The sequence below is a fragment of the Lipophrys pholis genome (genome assembly GCF_963383615.2).
Source record: "Lipophrys pholis genome assembly, chromosome: 2".
Classification (NCBI taxonomy): domain Eukaryota; kingdom Metazoa; phylum Chordata; class Actinopteri; order Blenniiformes; family Blenniidae; genus Lipophrys; species Lipophrys pholis.
Genome location: NC_137636.1, coordinates 24,034,319 through 24,058,216, shown reverse-complemented (window position 1 = coordinate 24,058,216; position 23,898 = coordinate 24,034,319). Strand labels below are relative to the sequence as shown.

The following is a 23,898-nucleotide window of genomic DNA, read 5'->3' as shown; positions in this document are numbered from 1 at the left end:
AGACTCAGTCAAGAGCGCACAATCCTCCAAGACGCAGGCTGAGACTTTCCCATTGGCCGTGAGTCAGACCAAACACCTTCCACTGACTCCCACACACTGCTGCGGGCTGTATCCACACACACACACACACACACACACACACACACACACACACACACACACACACACACACACACACACACACACACACACACACACACACACACACACACACACACTTACTTTATGGGGCCTTCTCATTGACTTAATGCAATCCCTGGTCCTTCACCACAAGAAGTTACCCAGAAATACAAGACCACACGCACACACAGTTTTCTTATTGTTATTTAAGGTTTCCCACAACGATTGATGTGGCTTCTTTTTTTTTCTTTTCTTCTTTTTTGAAACAGTCACTGAAAATCTGGGTAATCTTTCAAAAGTGCTGACAAGTAAACATTCTAATGTCTTTCCGACAGTCAGTCCTGATTAACCCCCAGCTGGTCTGACACACTGCTGCAAGTGTAACGAGAGAAACAGGCAGAAGACATCAGAACATCAAATCTCTCTTCTCTTAACCCTATAGTGGACATTTTACATCACCACACCAGAATGGAATCTAAGAATATTTCAATACAGCTATAAGTCAATGTAAAAGCAAAATGATGTGATTAACACATGACGGACTACGTCAATCAAGATTAAACTGATAGAAATCCGAATTTTTTGAGCTTAAAAAGTCTGAATTTAAGACATTTTCACAAAGGATTTCTGTAAACTATTGGTTAAAGACTATGACGACCCCTGTCCCACATGTGGCTTTGCTCAACCAGTTTTTCATAGTTTCATGTATTTTAAAAAAATAAATGCATCAATGAGGTGAACTGATTTGTTAACCATCTCAATGTTTAACATAAAAATCTGATCAGGTTTTATGCAATTATCATTCATGTAGTATTTCTGATTTGAAAAGAAACAGTAAGAAAGGTAAAAGTTACCAAATCTCATAACTTACATAATGAGTACATAATGGAATTAATAATGCTCACATGCTTTAATGCCAAACTTGTGTCATATCTTAAAGAGGTTCTAATGCATAAAAGCCAAACATCACTATTTGAACTCGAAGTGGAGGCCTAGTGGACGTAGATTGGGAGGTAGATCTTTCAGTTTTTATGGTCCTCCTTCAGGAGACCACGTCAGTGTTTTAGAAAAATTGAGTCTGAGCATTTTTTAAAATGCGTGCTTAGTGGCTCAGAGCACCGTTGTTGTATAAACTGACCCCCAAAACGCATTGAAAGTTTTCCGTTTTTACTTGAAAATGTCATGTGAATGGGGCCTTCAGTTGCAGCTCAGAACACCAATACAGTCTCTTTTTTCAAGATCAGGCATCAAACTTCATCAACTTGTTCATTCTTACAGAGGGGACTCGCTCACCTTACCCTGATTGTCTCAGTTGCGTTGCTGTAGGTTTAGGCTGCTTGACTCACCCTACATTGGCTTTTAGTCTTGTTGCAGGTTGATTGAAGCAGAAAGAGAGAGATGGAACACGGACTACACTGATAGTGTTTGCAATTTACATTTACATTTTTTAACAGCTAATGGGAATGTGGACTAAGTGCTTTAGAAGGCGAAGGCATTTCCTGGTAAAATGAAGCGTCTTCCATTAACAGTATTGAGACTTATGGGTAGCTATTTCTATAGTTAGGCAGTGAGACAATTAAGAGTTCACAAACATATAAAAAGCAATTCCTGTAGGCACAACAACTGCATTATTAATTAACGTTTACGACAATGCAAATTTTTACCAATTAAGAGCTGCAGCTTAATTTGCTTAATCTCTCTAGAGCACAAGAGCACGCATGACTTAATATCATCGCTTTCAAGAAATATGGCCAATGGAAAGCATCATGATGTGATGAAACGCAGCTTCAAATGGAAAAACACGAGGCTCAAATGCAGTGTGGCTGGTAAAGAGACCTTGGTTGTATGCCAAATTGTTTTTGTTTGTTAAACAATCACTTCACATGCCAAGCATCGAACCCGATGGAGCTCCAACTTGCAATGATTGTGTTGTCTGGACTCAACCTGCTCCTGCATCACAGTAACCACCCCAATCAGTGAACCCAGGTACAAAGTGGGATTACGCTTTCATCATTCAAATGGGCCAGCTCAGTGCGCGAAAGGTTACCAGAAGGTATTGGCGTTTAAAGAATTTGATTCCACACACTTCACCTATTCTCTGTGAGTGATGCTTTTTATTTGTGTTGGTTGCTCTTTTTTCATTAGGCATGCCTCCCTTTTCTCTTGTGCTGTCAGCTCTCGCTTTAACCTTGTGGAACACTTTGCAACAAAGTGTTTTGTGATTTTTATTTATTTTTTTGCATTATAAAAGTGAAGCAAACTGAAAAACACCGGCATGCCACAGCCTGCAATTTCAGTTTGGACCAGAACTCTTTGACAAATGAAATGAAAATTGTGAGTTCATGAATATTGCTTCCAGGGTTCTCTGAAAGGTTTTTGGGCTCCAGCTTCACTGAGAAGCCTGAAATGTGTCAGGTCAATGCTAATGTGCTGAAAGTGCAGCATCAGTATAGAACTTAACGGTGGAGGTGTGGGAGGACACAAAACCAACCCATCAATCCATCATTACCACTTTATCCAACTTGAGGTTGCAGACAGCTGTGGCTGATGGAAGTACAGCATGGACAGGTCACCAGTCGATGTCAACAATCACACACAATCACACACGTCTAAAACCCGTTCAGGCGCCGTTTACGTGACAACATTTTGAAAACAGTGTCTGTTTACGTGGAAACGGCAGAAACACTGAAAAGTCAAAGCGAAAGAATTAATCGACTACGTTTTTCAAGTGAAAATGGAAAACGTGTTGCGATTTGGGGGTCCATTCACACCACACGGTGCTCAGAGCCACTGTAAATGCAATCTTTTGGAAATGGCTCCCAAGGTGGAACCTTTTGAAAAAAGGTCTGACTCCGTCTCAGTGGAAACAGAGGAAAACACAACTTTCTGAAAACACTCAGGCCCCATCTCCAGGTCGACAATGGGAATGCTGCTCCTGCCCATGCGTCCAAAAAAACGACATTGTTTTCAAGATGTTGCTGTGTAAACGCAAAGGTTTTCTGAAACAAAAACATAAAAATTATGCATTTTCACTAGAAACGTCAGGTAAATGGGGCCTTAATCTCTTGCATGACCTTATGTATCTGAAATTTCAGTTTTTGCACTATTTTATATATCCCAAAAGTTGAAAAAACAAAAGAAAAACCCGTATATATATTATAGTTCTGATGCAGGTCAAGTAAAAAAAGAAAAAGAATTCTTGATATTACTTCTATGATTAAATCTTCCAACGACTACCATGTCCTGTTAAGCTTTGGAGACTCAGTTTGCATTGTGACGCTTTGACCGGAAATCCTGGTTCGGTACACTCTACTGCACTGGAATCTTCACCAAATCCAGCTCTGAACGCATTGATATTCATTTGGAAAAGCATCTATACGGCTGGATGGCGTGCTGTTACAGTGGTTAACCTCACAGTCCTGGTTTGAATCGCCTTTCTGTGTGCAGTTTGTCTGTCTACCCTGAGCTGAGTGGGTTTTTCAGCATGCTGCAGCTTCCCTCCATAATCCAAACACTTTAATTGAGGGCTCTTAATTGATCACGCAGTTTGCTTGATTGTGTTTGCCATTTGATGGGATGGAGACGTGTCTACACTATAGAAGATGGATCTCTAAGGCAACAATAAGTTGGATAACAAACAGTCGTCACGGCAACACTATCTTGAACAAAAACTATTTATTCATCCTGGCTGCAGAATTCAATGCAGGTACAATGCAGGTATTCTCTGAAATCCGACAACAGAACATCATACAAAGCATCCTGTCTGGCTGGAGGGGTCCGTCTCAGCTCTGCACCCCCACTAATCCATCCAGACCATCTCAGATACACTCCTGGAGGGGGCTCAGCATTGCGTTGAGCCCCACCTACCACTCAACCCACCCACCCACCCTGCCCCCCTGTCCCCTGGCAGCACTCATCCAAGCATCAGTACACCAGTGATGGATGTTGTTATTGTTCTAAATGATGTTGCTTAAATGGCGTATTAATGGTGTGTTGTTGGCTGCAAGGTGTTGTGGTGGTTAGCATTCTAGTCTCATAGTGTAAAGTCCAGGCCTGAGTACATAATGACTTCTTCCTTTTGAAACAGCGTCATTACTGCAGGGTGGCATCACAACAAGACGTCCATCTTGAAATCGGGGCTTTTCTGTTTGGAATTTGCATGTTTTCTCCGTGTAGGCCTGTGTTTTCTCGGATTACAACGCAAACCCAGGCATGTTTGGATAGGGTTAGAACTGTGGAACTTTGTGAAAATGCTCTGACTCCAACCTCTAACTCTGTCTCCGTGTAGATAGAGGAAAATGAAACTTTTCTCCTATTGCACAAAAGTTGGATGAAAGATTGTTGTTGTCATGTTAATAATTGTAGTGTTGTGCATTTGTTGCCGTGGTCCTTTTGTAACAAAATCTTGCATTTGTGAAAATGACAAGAAGACAATGCACGTCTAAAAGCTGCTTGTACAATCATCTCAGCTGCAATAAAAATACAAATGTTTCCCAGCAGCATGAACAGCTTTTGTTCCAGGATTATATGGAAATGGATTTTGCTTGCATGGCTTCCCCCCCCCCCCCCCCCCATGACATAAGCAAACCTTAATCACTTCACGCACGCATTCTCTAATGGTGACAGCTGCCATGCAAGGTGCTCAACCTCAAGAACACATCGAGATAAGAGAGCCCAAAACGCTGGTTTCTTACCTTTGACCTTCACCTGATGGGGGCTGCAGGTCGGACAGGGCAACAGGGTGAACTCTTCAGCCTGGTGCATGGAGTAATCTGTGCTGGCCACCACCACCCGGTCCCCGGGCCTCCACCCTTCTGGCTGGTCGTCCAGCTCCAGGAGGCTGCTGTTCGACAGAATGTCAATGGAAATGGAGGCCTGGGGACGGACTGTAGGGAGAGAAAATGAGAGTTTAAGCAGACCCACAGTGACACAAGTCAAAACCAGGATGGGTAAACACGACTGATACCCACAGGGTATTAGTGCATAATTTAGTTTGTGCCTCGTCCGTGGTGTTGATGAAGGGTGAAGCAATGAGTCTCCACTTTTTTTAAATACACTTTTGTCAAGGTTTGTGGCTCCAGTCTTACAAAGTTCAATTTTTAATGGTACTCTGAAAATGATTGCCTGTTCCTCAAGATAACGACATCTTAGGCTAGCGCCATTCGGTATTCCTGCATGTTTGTTTTGCTCGGCGTGTCAGTTAATTCTGGGTAATCACAGTTTGTTTACTGGACTATGACCTGCGGAGGATTTGACTAGTGATGCCTGAAGCATGGCAGCCAGCTTCCAGTGAAATTACAAACACGGATGGCTTGTAGTCAGTTTCCAAAGTCACTGTTCTGTAGCTCATATTGCAACCCCCGTGGCAGACAGCCATGGTTTAATTCTGCACACAGGGAGAGAGGAAACCACTGAGTACCAGCTAGTGGAGGACCTTATCTCAAGACATTATTCATTGACGTACGGCATCCCTCTCCTTTGTTTCCTGGTGATGTACAGTGTTGTAACTCTTCATCATGACACATTACCCCAGGAAACATTGTACAGAGCTGGAATAATCTTTTTTTTGTTAACTTTTAACTCACTTATATCTTAACTTCTTGACACTTCGTCCTGACTGACTGCACTAGCTCGTGCAGAATTAGCAAAAAGTGATCCATCATGTCTGAATATATGAAGCATTTTTCACACAGTTGTGTAAGCATTTCATTACAACAAGTCTTGGCTTGAAAACGCATTCTCATATTTAAAAAGCAAAAAAAAAAAAAAAGCAAACAAAGGCTCGCTATTTATTTATTTTTTCATGGTGAAAGGCTGTCACCCTGTGACAAATTGTTTGTGCACGGGGGGGGGGGGGGGGGGGGGGGGGGATTGTAGAGTGATGCAAATGGACTGTACCCGGTGTCAACCATGACAAAAGACACTCCCAGGCTCTCTCCACAAAACACAGAGTCACAGAGGGGCAAGGCCAGACGGGGGTCCACGGTGTCTCTGTAGGGCTGGAACGGTGCCCGATTGGCAGTCTTTCCTAGCACCACCATGAGGGCTCCATACATTCCAGCCATAGCAGCTCGGCCACACACACACTTTCCACGCAGTCTTTCTGTTTCTCATGTTTCAGTGTGTATATCAACAATGATCAGCTGAAGCTGTCCATGTATGCTCCACTCATGACATCCGGTAATTGCAAAGTAACAGAGTGGTGGAGGAAAGAAAAGAAAACAACATACCCAGTTTTCCGCAGAGGAAGCGGACCCTGTAGTTGTGACACATGCCGTGAGCCTGGTCCTTGTTGAGGCACACGAAGCCGTATTCCTTGTCGTTCTTGTAGATCACGTCTCCCGTCTGATTGGACGGTATGCCGTCGTGGGTCTCCGCCTGCACGGTGAACAGAGAGCACTTTTAGTGGCTCATCACAGTCATCGCAGGGTGACGGTGTCTGCCGAGACCGAAGAGAAGCTCCCGAGTGTCGAGAGAATGCCAGAGAGGCGTCTGGCCACTTGACATCAGGACACGTTTGCTGGCATCTGAAATGATGTGTTTTCGCAGCAGACATCTGGTATTTGTCGAGTGTCTGGCCTGTTTCGTTAGCAAACAGATGGAAATTTTTTACAAAGGCCCCCAGCACTGAGGGGTTCGGCCTCAGTGTGCCATTGTTTCCCATTTGGTGGCAATACAACAACTCATTTGGGATTAGTCATGCACATGACAATTTTTGCTACATTGCGCCCAGAAAATTGCCACACACCTGCCGCAGCAAAGCAGCACAGTGAATGATAGAAACCAAACACTATTAGTTTGATTTAGTCTTTCATGCTCACACATGGAGACGCCATGCAAGATGCTCAACCTCTATTATAGTTTGTTTTGTTATCAAGCTCATGGACAAAAATAAGGATCAGACTGCCAATATTAGTACTTGAGAACAACACGCTACACCACCTGAGCCCTAGTGCACTTTGGGTTATTTCTACTAATAAAGTACTAAGACGAAGGCCCGATTACACGACAACTTTTCAAGTGAAAACATTTCATTTCATTCATGCAGAGTTCCTTGTGGGGCAAGAAGAGGTAGAAGAAGAAGAAAATACAAATACTTTGTTACTCATCTTCATTTTAACAGAAATACCTGCACTTGACAGCTACTAGTTGCAACCACTACAGACAGCTTAATGTAACAATTAAGGGAGTAAAGAAGATGAATTGTACTTTATTAATCCCCTTGGGCAAATTTCTTTACTGAATTGACCAATCTGTAAGCCGCCACATAGCATAGCACTCAGGGGGAGCGACCTGGAGGAGACCCATGCACACACAGGGAGAACATGCAAAGTACACAAAGAAAGGCCACGGGCTGGATTTGAACCCACAACGTTTTCGCCGTAAACTTCATGTAATTACCAGTTTTAAAAAAACGCAGTTTTAAACTGGATATTTGAGCCGTTTAACCTGTCACAGAGGTTGTTTTTTTTGTTTGTTTGTTTGTTTGGTTAGTTTTTTTTAACTTGGTGAAATCTTGATATTGTTTAATTTGTCGTACATTAATTCACATCATCATCTCTTTTATAGCTTTTCGCTTGTCCTCTTTACATCTATTACACTTTTCAACTTAATCCAGGAGTGTCAAACACATTTTTGTTCAAGGGTACAGTCCAATTTCATCTTGAGTGGGTCGAACCAGTAAAATAGTGTCATAAGAACCTTTAAATATTTACTTTTAAGTATTTATTTGTTGTGGCACAGGGGCACAAAACCAATTACAAGGGAAAATAACATAAAGTCAATTTGAATGAAAAGTTCTGGTGCAAAATACAGTAAAATTTCCAAAAATCTTCAACTGGAGCTGTTGCATCATTCCTGTTTTTACAAAGTCACCCTGTCAGCACGACTTTGAGGCTAAGACTAGTTTGCTAGAGGTCTCAGTGTTGTGTTGTGTCCACTACTCTTGAGAAATTTGTGGGGGGAAAAAAAATCTATGTTTTCTTTGAAAATGTTACTATTTGCTTGACGGTTTGGCCGCATTGGAGCCTTTTGCGAACTGGTTTTGGCCCAAGGGCCGTATGTTTGACAACTAAATTAGTGACAAAAGGGATAATAAATGCACAATAAACATCATAGCAACTGGTAAACATATTGTAAAACATACATATCCAAAATCTAATCAAACCAGCATATTAAAAAATCATATGTAGCCATTAAAAAAATCCATATTAAAAAAGATAAATATGAGCCGTGGTAATAAATTGAGCTAATCACATATAATGAATGAAGAGGGGACTTTGTCTGTACGGCACAGTTATGTTCAATTGAATTTGGGACACAAACACCATGATACAAGTTTAATTATGACCTCTGTCATTGCTAATTGGTAAGACTAGTCAATCCATGCTGAGTGAGGTTCATTCCAAAGGATTATTAAAATGTACGTGTGTGTGTGTGTGTGTGTGTGTGTGTGTGTGTGTGTGTGTGTGTGTGTGTGTGTGTGTGGTTTCATCACAAAACAAACAACAATGAGCACATACCTGTGGGTATACACATAAAAAATATATGGGTGCCTTTAAAGTGATGTCATGTAGATATTTGCACTTAAGTACACTTCAGAACCTGAGCTTTAATAACGGTATTTAAATATAGGACTCGACTGTTTTTCCCAGTAGTATCAGTACTTCTATGTGTAGTTTTTTTCTTTTTTTCCTCCTTTTTTCCCTCGTCGAGGGGAAATAACTTAATGAATTGACAAGGTACCAATCCTGTGAATCAGTTTCTCTTGATGAAGAAACCTTTAAATGCAGGGAGCAGCTTTGACCTCTTTGTCGTTAGCACTGAGGTAGAAAGCAAAAGAAAAGCCGACATAAAGAGGAACAGAGCCTTTTCACATCTCTTCAGCATGGTCAGATAACCAACCTCGAATCAGACGTAATATCTTGGAGCGAGATGGTGAAAAACACTTGGCTGCTAAAAATAGAGGTCCCACAGAGCCAAATTATACGGTGAAAACTGCAAACGGAGGAAAACTTTGTGTCAAGATTCTGTGGGAAAATGATGACACGCTCTGAGTTGGCAACATGGAGGGGGAGGAGGGGCAGATTTTTACAAAGTGTTTACAGTCTATTTGCAGCTACATTACATGTAGGAAAAGACAAATAAACCAGGAAAACGTGAAGAATGGAGTGCTGCTGTGCAGAATATTCAGTCCAGTAAGAAGACACATTTGAGGAGGAAGCCAATTGAACGGCAGCTGAGAGCAGCTGGAGCCCAGAGTGGGTATTTTATTTATTTTGCAGAGATGGTCTGGGTGTTCGGAGGCAGTGTGGGCAAACCTGGCACCTCTTGTTATCTTCATGGAGACTAACAGCTGCTGCTTTATGGTTCCAGGCTGAGGCTGTGCCGAGCCCCAGCAGCACGGTAATGGCACACTGCTCTGTGGACGGATAGACGGCTCATAACTACCCAGAAACTCAACACACCAGTGTGGGAACGACTCTTACAATTAACAGTAATGTGACCTCACAAGCCCAAAGTTAGAATTGCAAGTGTTTCAATAAAATAACCCCTATTATAACTATTATTATTAAAAATAATAGTAACAAGGTGAAGCAGCTTTTCATTTTTACACTCCTCACCTGTGGAATAAACATCCTGCTGACACCTACTCTTCCTTTAAATGAAGACTTAAAACACTATAATTTGCTCAGGCTTTCCATTAAACAATACATTACGCACTTTATTGTTTTTACCTTAATGACGTTCTAATTATAGTTATTCTCCCTTTTACGCCTTTTTTAATTGCTTTTTTTCCAATCGATTTGCTTCATTTCCTTGTAAAGCACTGAACTGTATTGTGTGTTGATTATTATTATTACTATAATTATATTTTAAACTATTAACCTATCAATTGTCCTATGGCTTATAAAGAAAATTTCTTCATCATTTAAGCTTATATGTCATGAAAATCTAACACATGACACTTTCTCATATGATTTATTCTTCATAGTTTAAGCCTAATATTGGTGATAATTGAAGATATACGCCACCACCCTCAAAATAAATAAATAAATAAAAATATAAATAAATAAATAAATAACTAAATAAATATCACAACTCTTTATAAAATCGGATGTTTTTTCCCCGCCATTTCTCTACATCTTATGAGCAGAGACACAACTGAAATCGGCGAAGCTGCCATGAATGCCAGCTACCTCAATGCTATCAAAGTAGCATCAAAGCCATGCTGTCAGGTTGAGTTTGTAAAAACACCAATGATGTATATGCACTGGATTTTGCGTCAAAAGGTTTCATCAGAATTGTCTTTATGTTGAAATTGTAGTGATTTTGAGTTGTAATGGTTTGGTTTTGTGAAAATATAGACATTTTCATCACATACACTCTGCACCACAACAAAGAAAACATTTAAAGTTCTAATTCAAAAGTTATTATAGCACTATTTTCCTGGTGCAGCCAACTAAAGATGAAATTAGGATGCATGCGGCCCCTGAACTAAAATGTGTTTGACACCCCTGGTTGACATGGATCCTGTTTGGTATAAAAGGATTGGCATGAACCCCGCCCCCCTCTTTGAGAGTAATATTTGATCCAGATTTCACCATATTTGATCAAAATCTTCCCACAGACATGGATTTTCATTCGGATTAGGCTTTAATTCCCATCACTTGGGTCCTTATAAGCACAGCGAGAGCAAACCGCTTCACCTGTTGTGGTTGATCGGGGAAATTTACACACAAGCACAGCAGGAACAATCAAGCGGAGCTAATCAAAACAAACAATGAGCAGAAGACGACACACAGCTCCAATGACACAGTTCAACATGACCAAAGAGAGAAGAGTGCACAAAATAATACAGGAAACACATAAGATGAGACAAAAGTATCAGAACTGGAAAGTCAGAAATTGAGAAAAAAAAAAACACGCACAGGGCAAAGCAAAAGAAAGTTAAAGAACCCCTCCTGGAAAAACCTTAAAATACAACCAAGTACAACGTATCATCATAAATCAGCGAGAAAGACATGGAATGGAAAAAAAACAGCCTGCTGTGAGAATAAAAAAACATTGGGATCAGTCATCTCATCTTAACAAAAAAAAAAAGTTCTCAGAATGTCTTGGTTTACCTTTCAGTACCAGCATGTGAACCGTGAGGCCTACAGGGAGCTGACATTAACATTTCAACACTACAGGCATGTAATTAGCAGATGTATCATTGCTTTAACTAAAGATGAAACTCTACCATTTCTGAAATATTCCACTTTTGCAATTTACAGGCAGAGGAACGTCTCCCCGGGCTGTCAAACATTTACACACAGGCAGCTGGAGGGCGTCTCAATATTAGCTCGGCACTGGGGAAAAGTTTTGCGCTTTCTGATGATAACCTATCAGCAGGTTTTCAAGTTCCTTCAGAGTAATATGGTAATGACCTAGTTACCAGCACCAGCACCTCTCCTCTCCGCAGCCTCGCTGCACCGGCTAGCAGTATCGCAGGTTTGTGCTACTGTGCATGCGGTGATTACAGGCAAACACAAAAGGAGCCGAGGGGCAATGTTTGGAGCTTTTTCAAGCACCTGCAGCCACTGCTTTATTAAGAAGAAGGGAGGCTGGGGTCAAGTTGGGATTCCAATTTTTTAAATTGCTTGCACAGCCCTGGTCAAGACACGGAACCCAAGTGCATTAGAGTGTGTGTGTGGTTGGATGTGCAATCAGTCGTCCATTGGGACTTATCATCCACTCTAAGTACACTTAGCAAAAAGTAGAGGCAGAATATTGGTTCGTACACAGGGCAACGTTTCAAATGAAAATGCATCGTTTTTGTTTCAGAAAAGTTTCACGTTTAACTGTTTTGAAAACTATGGCCATTAATATGAGAATAGCAAGACCACAAGGTGGTGCTGTTGTTGTTTTTGTAATGAAACCACACGCTTGCGAACAATATGGTGAATATTAACAATGGAAGTACACAAGACATTTGTATGGACACACAATGACGCAGAAGGAGTGTGTTACTAAAGTTGTGTTTTCACAGAGATGGAATCGGAGCGTTTTAGAGAAGTTCCACCGTTGAAACTGTTCTCAAAAAGTTGCATTTTTATTGACTCAAAGCAACACAGACGTTTTACGGTTTCACTTGAAAACCTCATGTAAATGAGGCCTGAGTGTGTTTTCCAAAGTCCATTCATCAGAGTAAGAACACACAACGGAGTAGGAGGTATCTGACGTCAATATGTTCAATCTGTCACAAAGAGACCGGTAGACTCTGGTTGACGGACACTTTTCACTAATGCTAGAGAATAATGGGAAGCTTCTTACAAGAATTAGAACTGAAAACCTTTCTGATATGGTCTTTAGATCCCAGCCATGTCCCCTCTGCTCCGGTGTCCCCCAACGATCTCTCCTCTTCATTATTCCTCTCTTCCCCATTCCCCATTCCTAAGTGAATGACACTCAGCAGTTCCTTTACAACATTAGCTGCATCCAGTTTCACTTCGTAAACTATTTTGTGTCTGATAAGACTTTTTTTTCCTTATCAACCCTTCTTGACAATACATTTCAAACGGTCAGAAAGTATGTCTGTACCCCTTTTTCATTCTGGTTCATATTCCATGCCTGGTGAAGTCACATTTAACCAAGACTGAAAATACATATATAATCCGACTGTCTAAATATATTGATATCAATATATAGATGATTTAATCCTTTTAAATGCTTTACAGCGCAGGAAGAACATTGTTTTTTCTATACAACAATCATTTTTGTTCAAATGACGTGTGTGTGGAATCTGAATTAGTGGAAGACCTGAATGTACCCATGAAGGATTGACCGTCAGACTAAACACAAATGTTCTTGCTGCTTGCGTGTCCGTTTATCCGCCAGATTACAGGAAACCTTACCTGGATGTCGAGCGGACTGCTACAGAGTCGGTCTGGATAGGCCTCGTGGAGGTCAGACAGCTTCTCCCAGTCTCCAGACCCCCTTTCATCGTCCCTGTTGAACCAGTCGGACCACTCTGCCTCTGTGTGACACACACACACACACACACACACACACACACACACACACACACACACACACACACACACACACACACACACACACACACACACACACACACACACACACACACACACACACACACACACACACACACACACACACACACACACACACACACACACACAGATACCCGCTCGTCAGTGGTCCGGGTGGTAGTAGAGTAATCTCTGTCAAGGCTTTGACTTGTAGTCCATTTATGCTGTCAGGAGGCATTTGTATGAGAATAATTGAAGTCGGCTTTCTCCTCCTGTTACGCTCTCTGCCTGGCTGCCACTGCAGGGGGCTGTCCATTTGACGGGGGGGGGGGGGGGTGGGGGGCGCTGAATTTCAATCTGAAGCTTGGCGAGGCACTTTGGGTGTGCATGCACGTTTCTCCACGATATTCACTGCATGTGCATCATTTACACGTCCACATGTGTCCATATCTGCTTGTGAGGTTCAGGCGGTTTCGATGAGCTGCTGGCAGATTGGAGATGAGAAGGCGCTATTTGGAATCTGCTTGGAATTGGTGTTAAATGAGATCCCAGTAAGACGGGCATACATGGGTACGTATTTGACAGACGTCTTGATGGTAGGAGAATGTGGTGATGACATTATCAAGGCTGATTATTTTGATATTTCCACCACAGAAAATACGGCTGACCGACCGCATAACACTGCTCGGACTATAGCACCTCTATTTAGAGATACAAGAAAAATAAACAAGAATGGTTCCGTTTTATATAATGTGAATATTAAAATAAATGTAACAAGGGGTATATGTAGAGCAATCAAACGATCAGCAGATGACACTAATACTTGCTTGCAGAGCCTCTAAACCTCTCTTGCATCCATCTAGAACAGACCTGGGCGTTGTGCAGGAGGTCAATAAAATACAAATTAGTGTACCTGGTGCAAGCAATACAACTGTTTGAGATTTATATCACACAGAACTGAAGTGAACTTATGGTGCAGCCCTCCAAACAGTCCTACATGTGGTTCCACTGGAATAATAATCTGGAAGCTTGCTGCTACTTTCTGACACTGATACATTCAAGCTCTTCAATGTTTGTAGGGATTATTTCCCGCAGTGGCAGATTTCAGCTCTGCAAAGGTTTTGCAGTTGGATTCAGGTCAGGTTTCTTATCGCTGACGACTTTAAAGTCCCTTTCCTTTTGTGTTGCTGGATGTGAGCTTTGGCTCATTGTTGTGCTCAAAAAGCTAAAAACTTCCCCTAAAATCAGTTTTCTGACCCTGGAGAACACGTTTCTTTCAATAATGACTTCAGATTTTCAGATATTTCAAATGTAACTGTGGACAGAGTCAGGAAGCGGCCTTACAGCATGACGGTGCCTCCACCATGTTTTAGAGTAGATAATCAGGACTTTATGGGCTTCATCTGGTGTCCTGTAAACAAACTGATGCTCTGCATTAGAAGCAGGTGGAATAGTAAAGAATAAAGTGTTAAATGCTGCTCTGTTGAAGACGAGGGTCAATAGAGTTGTTTGAATTTGCTGCAAAGTGTAGCTTATTTCCCTAAACCCATGGTGGAATTATCCACATTGTGGGTTTTTTCCCCCCATTCCTTTTGTGCAACGTGTGACAGAGTATAATCATCAAATTGACCTTTTAGTCAGCTCCCACAGATGCCAGAAATTGTTTGTGTAAACACATTGACAGAAACACAGATCTCATAACATTTTTGATTTGGTTGCATCAACATTAATTAGAAGCAAGCAGTGATGAAGTGGACAACGAATATTAATTGGAAAATACTAGTTTGGATGGGTTGAGTTGTTATAGAACAAAAAGATATGTTGGGCCGATTTTGAGTATGTTTAGTGAAGTTAGTTTATTGGATCCAAGATGATGTGTCATCCCTGACAATGAGTCAGCGGTCCCAGAGAAACACTGAGTGTCTTTGGTACTCGTCCAGTTTCATGGTCATGATGAGCTTAAAATGTTTCTCATAGTTACCTTCATGAAAACAAGATCAGGGACAAATGTCAAGAGGTGTGAGTTACATTAATAATCCGGATTTTCCAGCATTTCTTCATAATTTAACAGTGAAGAAAGACGTTTCAGTGACCGAGAGGTCGTGTTAGCAGCTCGGTAGGATGTGTAGTTAAGGTTATCAATTAATAGGATGGGTTAAATCACGGGGTTAATATAGATTTCCCACTGAAACAGACTTAAATAATCCTCATGTAAACCCTCAAACTCAATTGGGAACAATTTGGGGTTTATTGTCTTGGCCAAGGACACTTTGACTTACAGGGGATTGAACCAGAAAACGGGCGATTGGAAAATGGACCACTCTACCAACTGAGCCACAGACTCCCCAAAAAGCACGCTAAATTACATTACATGCCCCCCAAAAAACCCCAACAACACGATTTTAACAATGGTGGGCCATTGAATAACCACAATTTACAACAAGAAACACCAAAGCATCCTCCTCAAATAAATGCTTGGAATACACAAAGCTTTTAACAACCAAGTAAAATCCACTTTCAAGCATATTTCATTGCATATTACAAAAGCAGAACACTTGGTTCTCAGAGTGTTGCTTACTGGAGGTTCCTATATACAGCAGCTTCTAAAAGTCATAAAAGATGCAGAGATTTCAGCTTCTCTCATGTGGAATCACTTTCCAGTTTAAGTTAGAGGTTAACAAAAGTCTCTACTTTTAAAATCAAGCTTAAAACTTTTTCTTATAAAGTTTATACTTGCTAGTTCAGCCCACCACGAGCCATTTTCTAGTTAAGCTGCTGTGGCAACTGGTTGAAGCATAAAAACAATACATCACGGTAAGTGAAAACTGAAAATTTCTGTTGCATTTTGGGGGTCCGCCTTACGTAACAACAATGCTCGGAGCCACTGAAAAGACAGCTTTTTACGGAACGGCTTCCGAAGGTGGAACTTTTGGAAAGTGCTTCAACTCCATATTCTCCAGGGACTTAGTAGTTTTACAATTGAGAGTAACTGTAGTCACAATCCAACTCGTCTGTCCATAAGAATATGTGTGTAGTCCCATTGTTCTCTGTGGTTTCATTACAAAAACAACCAACAGCGTCAAGTTGTGGCCTGACAGGCTCACTGCATAGTTTTCAAAACTTTGCCCCGTAAAGGTGAAAGGAGCTTAGAACATTGTTGAGTAAACAGAGTCTGAGTCTAGAAGTTTCTGTGATAAATGGCAGTTTTGACCTTCTGTTGTTGACTATACTTGGTCATGCTTCTTCAATTCTGTTTGGATGTAAAGTGCCTCTGAATGGTGTGTTTTAGTTGCCACTATATAATTAAAGTGTAAAGGAATTGAACTGAAAAAGGAGAGAGATACTTTCCGCAAACATTGAGCCTAAAGGACGGATGGAGTTGTGACGATACCTTCATGTGACAGTGTGATTTATGTACATATCATGTGTGATTGAGGCATAAAGAAAGGTGGTTCACCTTGCACCCATTGGCTGCTGGTGGTTATGGTAAAATGCTCCCCAAAACTTGACTTGAAAACATGAGCGCTCCGGGCCTCTGAGGAAGCTTTGGTCCCTGTTGAATCACACACACATACACACACACACACACAAACACACACAGATGAGAAAAATATAGTCATGGAAAATAAAACCATCATGGTCTCCTCTCACAAGGTGTACCGCTTTGATCCCGTTCTGTTAAATAGTTCTTCCTACTTACGCAAGATCAAGTTTGGAGTCAAAAAATCTAAAATGAATTCCTACCTTGATAGATGGCGTGATCCTCCACAGTAGAAGACACATCACCTTTTGTCACTATAAAGGTCCAGGGATGTCTGGGGTGGCATATTGGGATGATGAAAGAAGGAGCAAGGTGAGAGGAGAATGGAAAGAAGGAAAGGAGGCAGAAAGGAGAATCGACAGTGAGACAAGCATGAATAAAGTCACACATACTAACAAAAAACGTAAACTTGAGCCCCATTTACACAATGTTTCAGGTCAAAACGCATCATTTTGGCATTTCAGTTTCAGTAAAGTTTTTGCTTTTCAAGACGTTTTCAAAATTATGTCCGTTTACGTGGAAACGGCAAAAATGCTGTAAATAGCATGCCAGGCCACGAGTTGGCGCTGATGATTGTTTTTGTTATGAATACACACCCACATGCGAGCAGATAGCGATACGCTATAAATGGATAACAAAACGATGAAGTTGGATCCAGAACACAATGAAAGTTTTCCATTTTCACTTGAAGACATTGGCGTGTAAGCTCAGCCGGCGTGCAACCTTAAAATATGTCCCCTTCGTCACCTCATCAAAAATGTTGTGTTTGTTTTGAGAGACCAAGTCAGAATAAGTACCCAATTAATTTAAGTCAAAGTTGATAGTCTAAAGTGCAGGTTAAAGCCATCTTTCTCTGTGTAAGACTGAGCTGTCTGTGACCAAAGACCCAGCAGGGCCCCAAGAGAGTATTCTCTTTATTATTCACAGGCATGTTTTAGCTATCACAATGAATAAACCATCCATTTTCTAAACCACTTTATCCAACTGAGGGTCTCCAGGGGCTGGAGCCGATCCTAGTTGACTATGGATGAAGGCTGAGTACACTCTGGACAGGTCAACAGTCCATCACAGGGAAAACACAAAAGAGACAGAGAACCACACACACACACACACACACACACACACACACACACAGAGGCATTCCCACATATAGAGCTACCATAACTCCGACACAAACCTGAGTTTTTTTCTATTAGCTATAGGGCGAGAGTGTGAACCGCTACACTACTGAGCTTTCACCTTATGAGTAAACCAATCAAAACTAAAATTCATACTGTGTTCATGCAGCGTTTCAGCGATCGCTGAATACACAGAAATGCCAGAAATTAAGAATACCACAATAGTATCTGTTCCTATTTTCACTTAAAAGTGTCATGTTAACAGCTCCTTAATAATTGCACCTTGTATGCAGTGACTGGATTGTGCTAAGTGGCACGATAGCAGTGTGTTGTAGTCAGTGATGCCGGTAACGCCTCACTTAGGATGTCATGACTCCGAGGCCAGATTCTCCTGGGACTTGCTGGTTTTATAGTTGACAGTCGTCTGTCCATATACGAATGTCAGTGTACTCCCATTGTTAATGTTTATAACATATTGTTCCCTGCTTGTGTGCATGCGGTTTCACTACCAAAATAACCTACAGCACCCACTAGTGGCCTGGCCATGCCAACTACATGGTTTTAAAAACGTGGGGATGAATTCTGATCCTTTTAAAAAAACAAGAAAAACACAAGTTTGCCCTTTTTTCTTTGCCCTCGGCCAGCAATGCCCCAGCCATACGCATGAGCATACTTCATCAGGATCACGGATGAACACAGTGCATCGGTCTGACACCGTCAAAGCACGTGCGCTATGCGGCACTTTGTGTCGAGAACAAGACGCTACCGTGACAGAGAGCAACATCCAATTTATGTGACACAAACACAATTTGCATGGTAACAAAGGAATAATCCTACAACTTCAAACCGCATTCTTCATCTCACTTTAATCTTGTATTTTGCTGAGCTTTTTTTTTAAAAAGAAAAAAAACGAAGAAGTAAAAGACAGCCTGAAAGGTGTGTTTCTGTATTTCTTCACAGCCCCAGTAAACATATGCAAATGACATAACTGCAAATATATTGGGAAGTCCTCCCTGACTCATAAATTCAAGCTTATTAAAATGTCTCTGGGTGCGCCGCAAATTACACAGCCTCCCTCTCCTGATGACACCAGTGTCGGCCTGTTTGGCAATGGTGTGAGGAGAGCGAGGCGACAGGAGTCATTAGGCGGGAGTTTCAGTGTGGCCTCGCCACTGCTCCCATCCATTTCGCCTGCCCTCTGCAGCATCTACAACCAGAAGGAAAGTGCAAATTGGGAAAGAAACTTGAGCTCTGCCCTCAAACCATTTATTAAACTTGGTGTCTCCTGAGGTCCCAATGGCAAACATTAAGTTTCCTGGCACTGCATGAGTCGGGCGTGAACCACAGGGTTTGCATTGTCAAGATATCCTCTCTCTCTCGCCACATTGACGATACTGATATTACACCTGACAAGGAGCACCGTTTAATATGCAGAGTCATCCACAACAGTGCTGCATTGTTTACCCTCAGAACAAGAACACAACAAAGCGATGCTTGAGAAATCTGCAAGGTGTACAAGTACACGCTCCGATAGCCCTTATTGGAGAAACTTTATAGAGACTTCTTCAGGGGATTTGTTGTCATGGCACAATTTAGTTTCTTCTCTCTATGCATTTATGACAAACTCTTACACTCCCTGACAGAACAAGCTTTTGCCCCTAAACACCTTCTGCAGAGTGAGATACAGAATAACTGGAGAGCACACAATGGAATTAGCGGCTACATTTACCACCAAGAAGGAGGGTACGCACCATATGTACGAGTTTGTGCCGGTTTCATGGACGCCAGGTCTGGAGGGGGATGGCATAAAATCCCGGAGAATAAAACACCTGGTCAACATCCTTGATAAACAACATGTCCGTTTTTTACAGAGTCAGGCCGTCTTCTTTTTCTCCAGTCATGGCGATATATTCAGGGTACTAGTAATTGGCGGATTGATTGACGAGTTGAGCGTCACCATTGTGACATGATCAGACAGTCTGTCTTAGCCAAAGCAGCGTTCGCATAATGTGTCCAGATACTCAAGTGACTGGTAATTAAGTGAGTGAATCATTGAATATGAAGAGGTCGATTGACTTCCTATGGCACTGCAGATAAAGACACCGAGGTCGGGGAAGTGAGCAGATCAGCAGCTGGCTGCCACAAGCCTCAGGTCAAGTGCTAATTCCTGGCTGAATGACTTCCTAATATATTCTAATTTAAAATTGTCAATGTTAACGATTTTCTCACACCCATAGAAAAGTGAATGGATTTTGGTTATATATGCATTTCACTGCATCAGCAGTTTCAACATCACTGTATTGATTGGCCCAGGGGTGTCAAACATAAGGCTTGTGGGCCAAAACCAGCCTGCAAGAGGCTCCAATCTGGCCGACAAAACCAACAAGGAAATTGTAAAAATATAGATTTTTTTTTTGGTTTGTTTGTTTTTACAGATTTCTTAACAGTAGTGGACACAACACAGCGCTGAGACCCGAGCTGAGATATCAGTGACACTGCTGTGAAAGATAGCAAAACTAGTTTTAGCCTCAAAGCCATGCTGTCAGGCTGAGTTTGTAAAAAATATGCATAATGCAACAGTATAAGAGAAGTTTTTTTTCAACATTTCACTATATGTTGCACCAGAACGGATCATTAAAATTGGCTTTATGTTGAAATTGTAGTCATTTTCAGTTCTGTGAAAATATAGACATCATCATCACATGTACTCTGTACCACAACAAAGAAAAACTTTAAAGTTTAAATGTAAAGGTTATTATGGCACTATTTTACTGGTTCGGCCCACTCAAGATGAAAATGATATGTATGTGGCCCCTCACCTAAAATGAGTTTGACACCCCTGAATTAGTACTTTCATACATTTAAGACCTGACACGTTTACATTTAGCTGACAGAACAAAAATGTACCTGACAGAAGAAACGATCACAAACCGCACTTTAAGATCACCTATTGCTGCTTTATTAAATGTTCCTGTCAAGTAAGTAGGTGTCAAAGCTTTTTCTGTTTACACCTGAAAAACGTAGAAATCACTCCCAATTTATATCGACCAGATCCCATCCGTTTTAAAAAGTAGCTTTTGCTTGAAATATTATCCTGTCTGTCTTATTATAGCATTTAGTGTATTTATTATATCTTATTTGTTATGTATTTATTCCCTCATATATTATTTCATTGTGTTTGTATATATATATATATATATATATATATATATATATATTTTTTTTTTATTTTTATTTTTTTTTATTTGAACTGGATTTTTAATTGTGACATTTCAAGGATTCCACTCAATTAATACTGAACTGATGTGTAAAAAGTACCCAAAAAATTAAGACAGTATTATGATTATTATATCAGCTACCAGGTAGAGCAGGTAGGAGGAGTCGTACCTGGTATGATATTATGTGGCTTCTCACAGGCCAGCAGGAACTTATAATATGCACTCATGTTTCTTTAACGAGCTTGAATTTTATAACGGATGTGGGAGGCGATCATTTTTAGTTTATTTTACCATTTCTTCACTACTACTGATGTTGTTTCTGCTCACTGTGTTAACCCTCCCTCTTGGTTTTTTAAATGTTGTATGCCATGTTTTTGTATGTATGTGTGTTTTATCCTTCCATATAGGCATTTGTTTCAATGTTTTCACTTTGAAATTTACTGTCAACAAATATCTCACTTGATTATCAAATATAATATGAATCAATCAACTTTATTTGTATTGCACATTTAAAGAACAACCAAGGTAGACCAAAGGACTTCACAATAAAAAAAAATAAAAAAAATCTAATAAAAAAACAATCTGAGTGAAAGCAGGGTAAAAAAAAATTTCTTTAAAATGATCTTTAATTTTGTTTAATCATTGCGTGATTGGGGGGGAAAGAAGGCATGCTGGGAAAAATCCAAACAAACTTCCTCATTTCAAATGCACCATTTCCAATGATATTTTTGACATATAAACTTATAAAATTTCTTTTATACGTTTCTATTTTTTCAGTGAAATGCTCAGTAAAAACAGATGATGCAGATTCAACCAACATGTCTCTGCTTCTCTTTCAGATTTTACTTGCATAACGAGATTTAGTCTATTGACTAGAAATTACTAAAGATACAACGGCGATCTCGATTCATAGGAATTCTACTGACAGCTTTCAGCTCCGTAATCTTGCTGGGATGATGTCAGAGCCATCTGTTGTTGGGATCGCATAGAAACTGGATTACTATGAGATTGTAGATTAGGCGTCACATGAGGTAAAGATCAGACACACAGACACACAGACACACAGACACACACACACACACACACACACACACACACACACACACACACACACACACACACACACACACACACACACACACACACACACACACACACACACACACACACACACACACACACACACACACACACACACACACACACCAGGCCGTCTTGCTTTACAAACAGGTTGTGGTTGACCCAACTTTCTCTTTCAGGATTTTCCGAAGGAGATTCACCTCTTTCCTTCCCTCAGTTAATTCAACGGCCCTGAATCAGCAGCACATGGTGCACACAGCAGCATTAGCACATGGCTGCAGGATTCTGTGGGTTCGCTTTATGCAGATGCGACTGACTCCTTTCCTCCGACCACATCTGACTCATCAGACTGTAGAAAATGATTCCCACACGTCGGTGGCCTGTCCAGGTGTGCCGCGTCAACATTCAGAGGATCCTTAATGTGGCTTTACCTCTTCACACTCCAGTAAAGTCCATTCTGGCAATGAAGAGGACTGACCTTTGCAGAAGTGACAGTGGTTTTTGCAAAGTTTGACATTTGAGGGAAGGTTCACTTTGAGGTTGATGGCTGTTTTTATGACACTGTGACCGCAGGTAGAGAGGAATAGATGCTTTTGAGGACCAACACCAGTCAACACAGTGCAACTCCTGAACAGCAGACACATGAGAGTATTTTCAGGTTTACCTGTCTGCAGACAAAATACGAAAATCAAATAAATCAATATAACTTTGGAAGATAAGTTATTTGCTTTAGTGCAGTATTCTTGACAAGTCCGCTATTCTTCATGTACCGTTAATCAATATTAAATTGAATTAAAAGATGCTCAACACTGAGGCAACGTTTCAAGTGAAAATGTATTATTTTTCCATTTGCCTTTCAGAAACGTTTGGTGTTTAAACAACAACGTTCTGAAAATTACATTGGCTAAACGAGTTAGTTGCAGGAAAATGCTGTGGTAATCTGGATGATGCTGAATTTACATCAGTTAGTATAAGGAAGATGCTCGATAATGTAGATATTGGTGGTACATCAACTGGTGACAGCCAGAGGAAAAAGCAACACAAACAAAAATGAAAAACTATTATACAATTTATAGACATCATACAGGTTGACGGGACTTGTTTTAGCTTCTCCTTGTCACCTTTAAACAAATGTTCATTGATTTTGACTCAGCTGTTGAAGACATTATTTAATATGCAACATTCATGAATCAAAGAGCGCGCCGTAACGCCACGCTTGGAGCTAGATTAAATCATAATGTCCTGCTCAGCTTTTGTGTTTTGACACTTTTGGTTTCCAGTCTGCTGGTGAAGCTTCTTTAACCACCATGCAGAGGAGAATAATTTCACCCCACCCTGTGGTAAATATGATTGAGCAGAATGTGGGATGTGCAGACTGTATCCCACCCATCAATTCCTGCAGATGGCTACTTGTCTGCAGCTGTGCTAGTAGGAAGCATCAATTCATCTAATAATACTCATTTACTACTAAAAGTAGTGATGTTACAAGACCGGGTATACTTCAGATTTTATTCTTCACTGCATGCGGTCAGCTTCTTTAAAGCAGTTGGAGAGGTTTCTGTTTCTCTCTCCTTTCTTTTTTTTTTTTTTGACACTCAGCATCCACTTTTCAGGTCTTGCTTATTGAACCTCTGTGTAATGATTGTGAAGTATCGCAAACAAAGTGGCTTCTGAGTGTATATGTTTTCTTCTACAAATGTTCCAGTGGAGATAGTTTATTGAAAATCATTAAGCATTAAAAGGTCCCCAAAAGCTGCAGGGATTAATTAGAAACAGACAGCAATTCA

The 23,898-nt window shown here is 40.9% G+C and overlaps 1 protein-coding gene across 2 annotated transcripts in view; it reads right to left on the bottom strand.

Annotated features, from left to right (window-relative positions):
- Positions 1-23,898, bottom strand: part of cemip (cell migration inducing hyaluronidase 1) — a 211,604-nt gene that overhangs the window by 59,880 nt on the left and 127,826 nt on the right. For both annotated transcript variants that reach the window (XM_080493578.1, XM_080493577.1), the window contains 5 exons: positions 16,899-16,969; positions 16,612-16,707; positions 13,017-13,138; positions 6,351-6,498; positions 4,815-5,006 (listed from right to left, as the gene is read on the bottom strand). In XM_080493578.1, the coding sequence (XP_080349704.1) occupies positions 4,815-5,006; positions 6,351-6,498; positions 13,017-13,138; positions 16,612-16,707; positions 16,899-16,969 (629 nt within the window). The remainder of the gene's footprint in view (positions 1-4,814; positions 5,007-6,350; positions 6,499-13,016; positions 13,139-16,611; positions 16,708-16,898; positions 16,970-23,898) is intronic.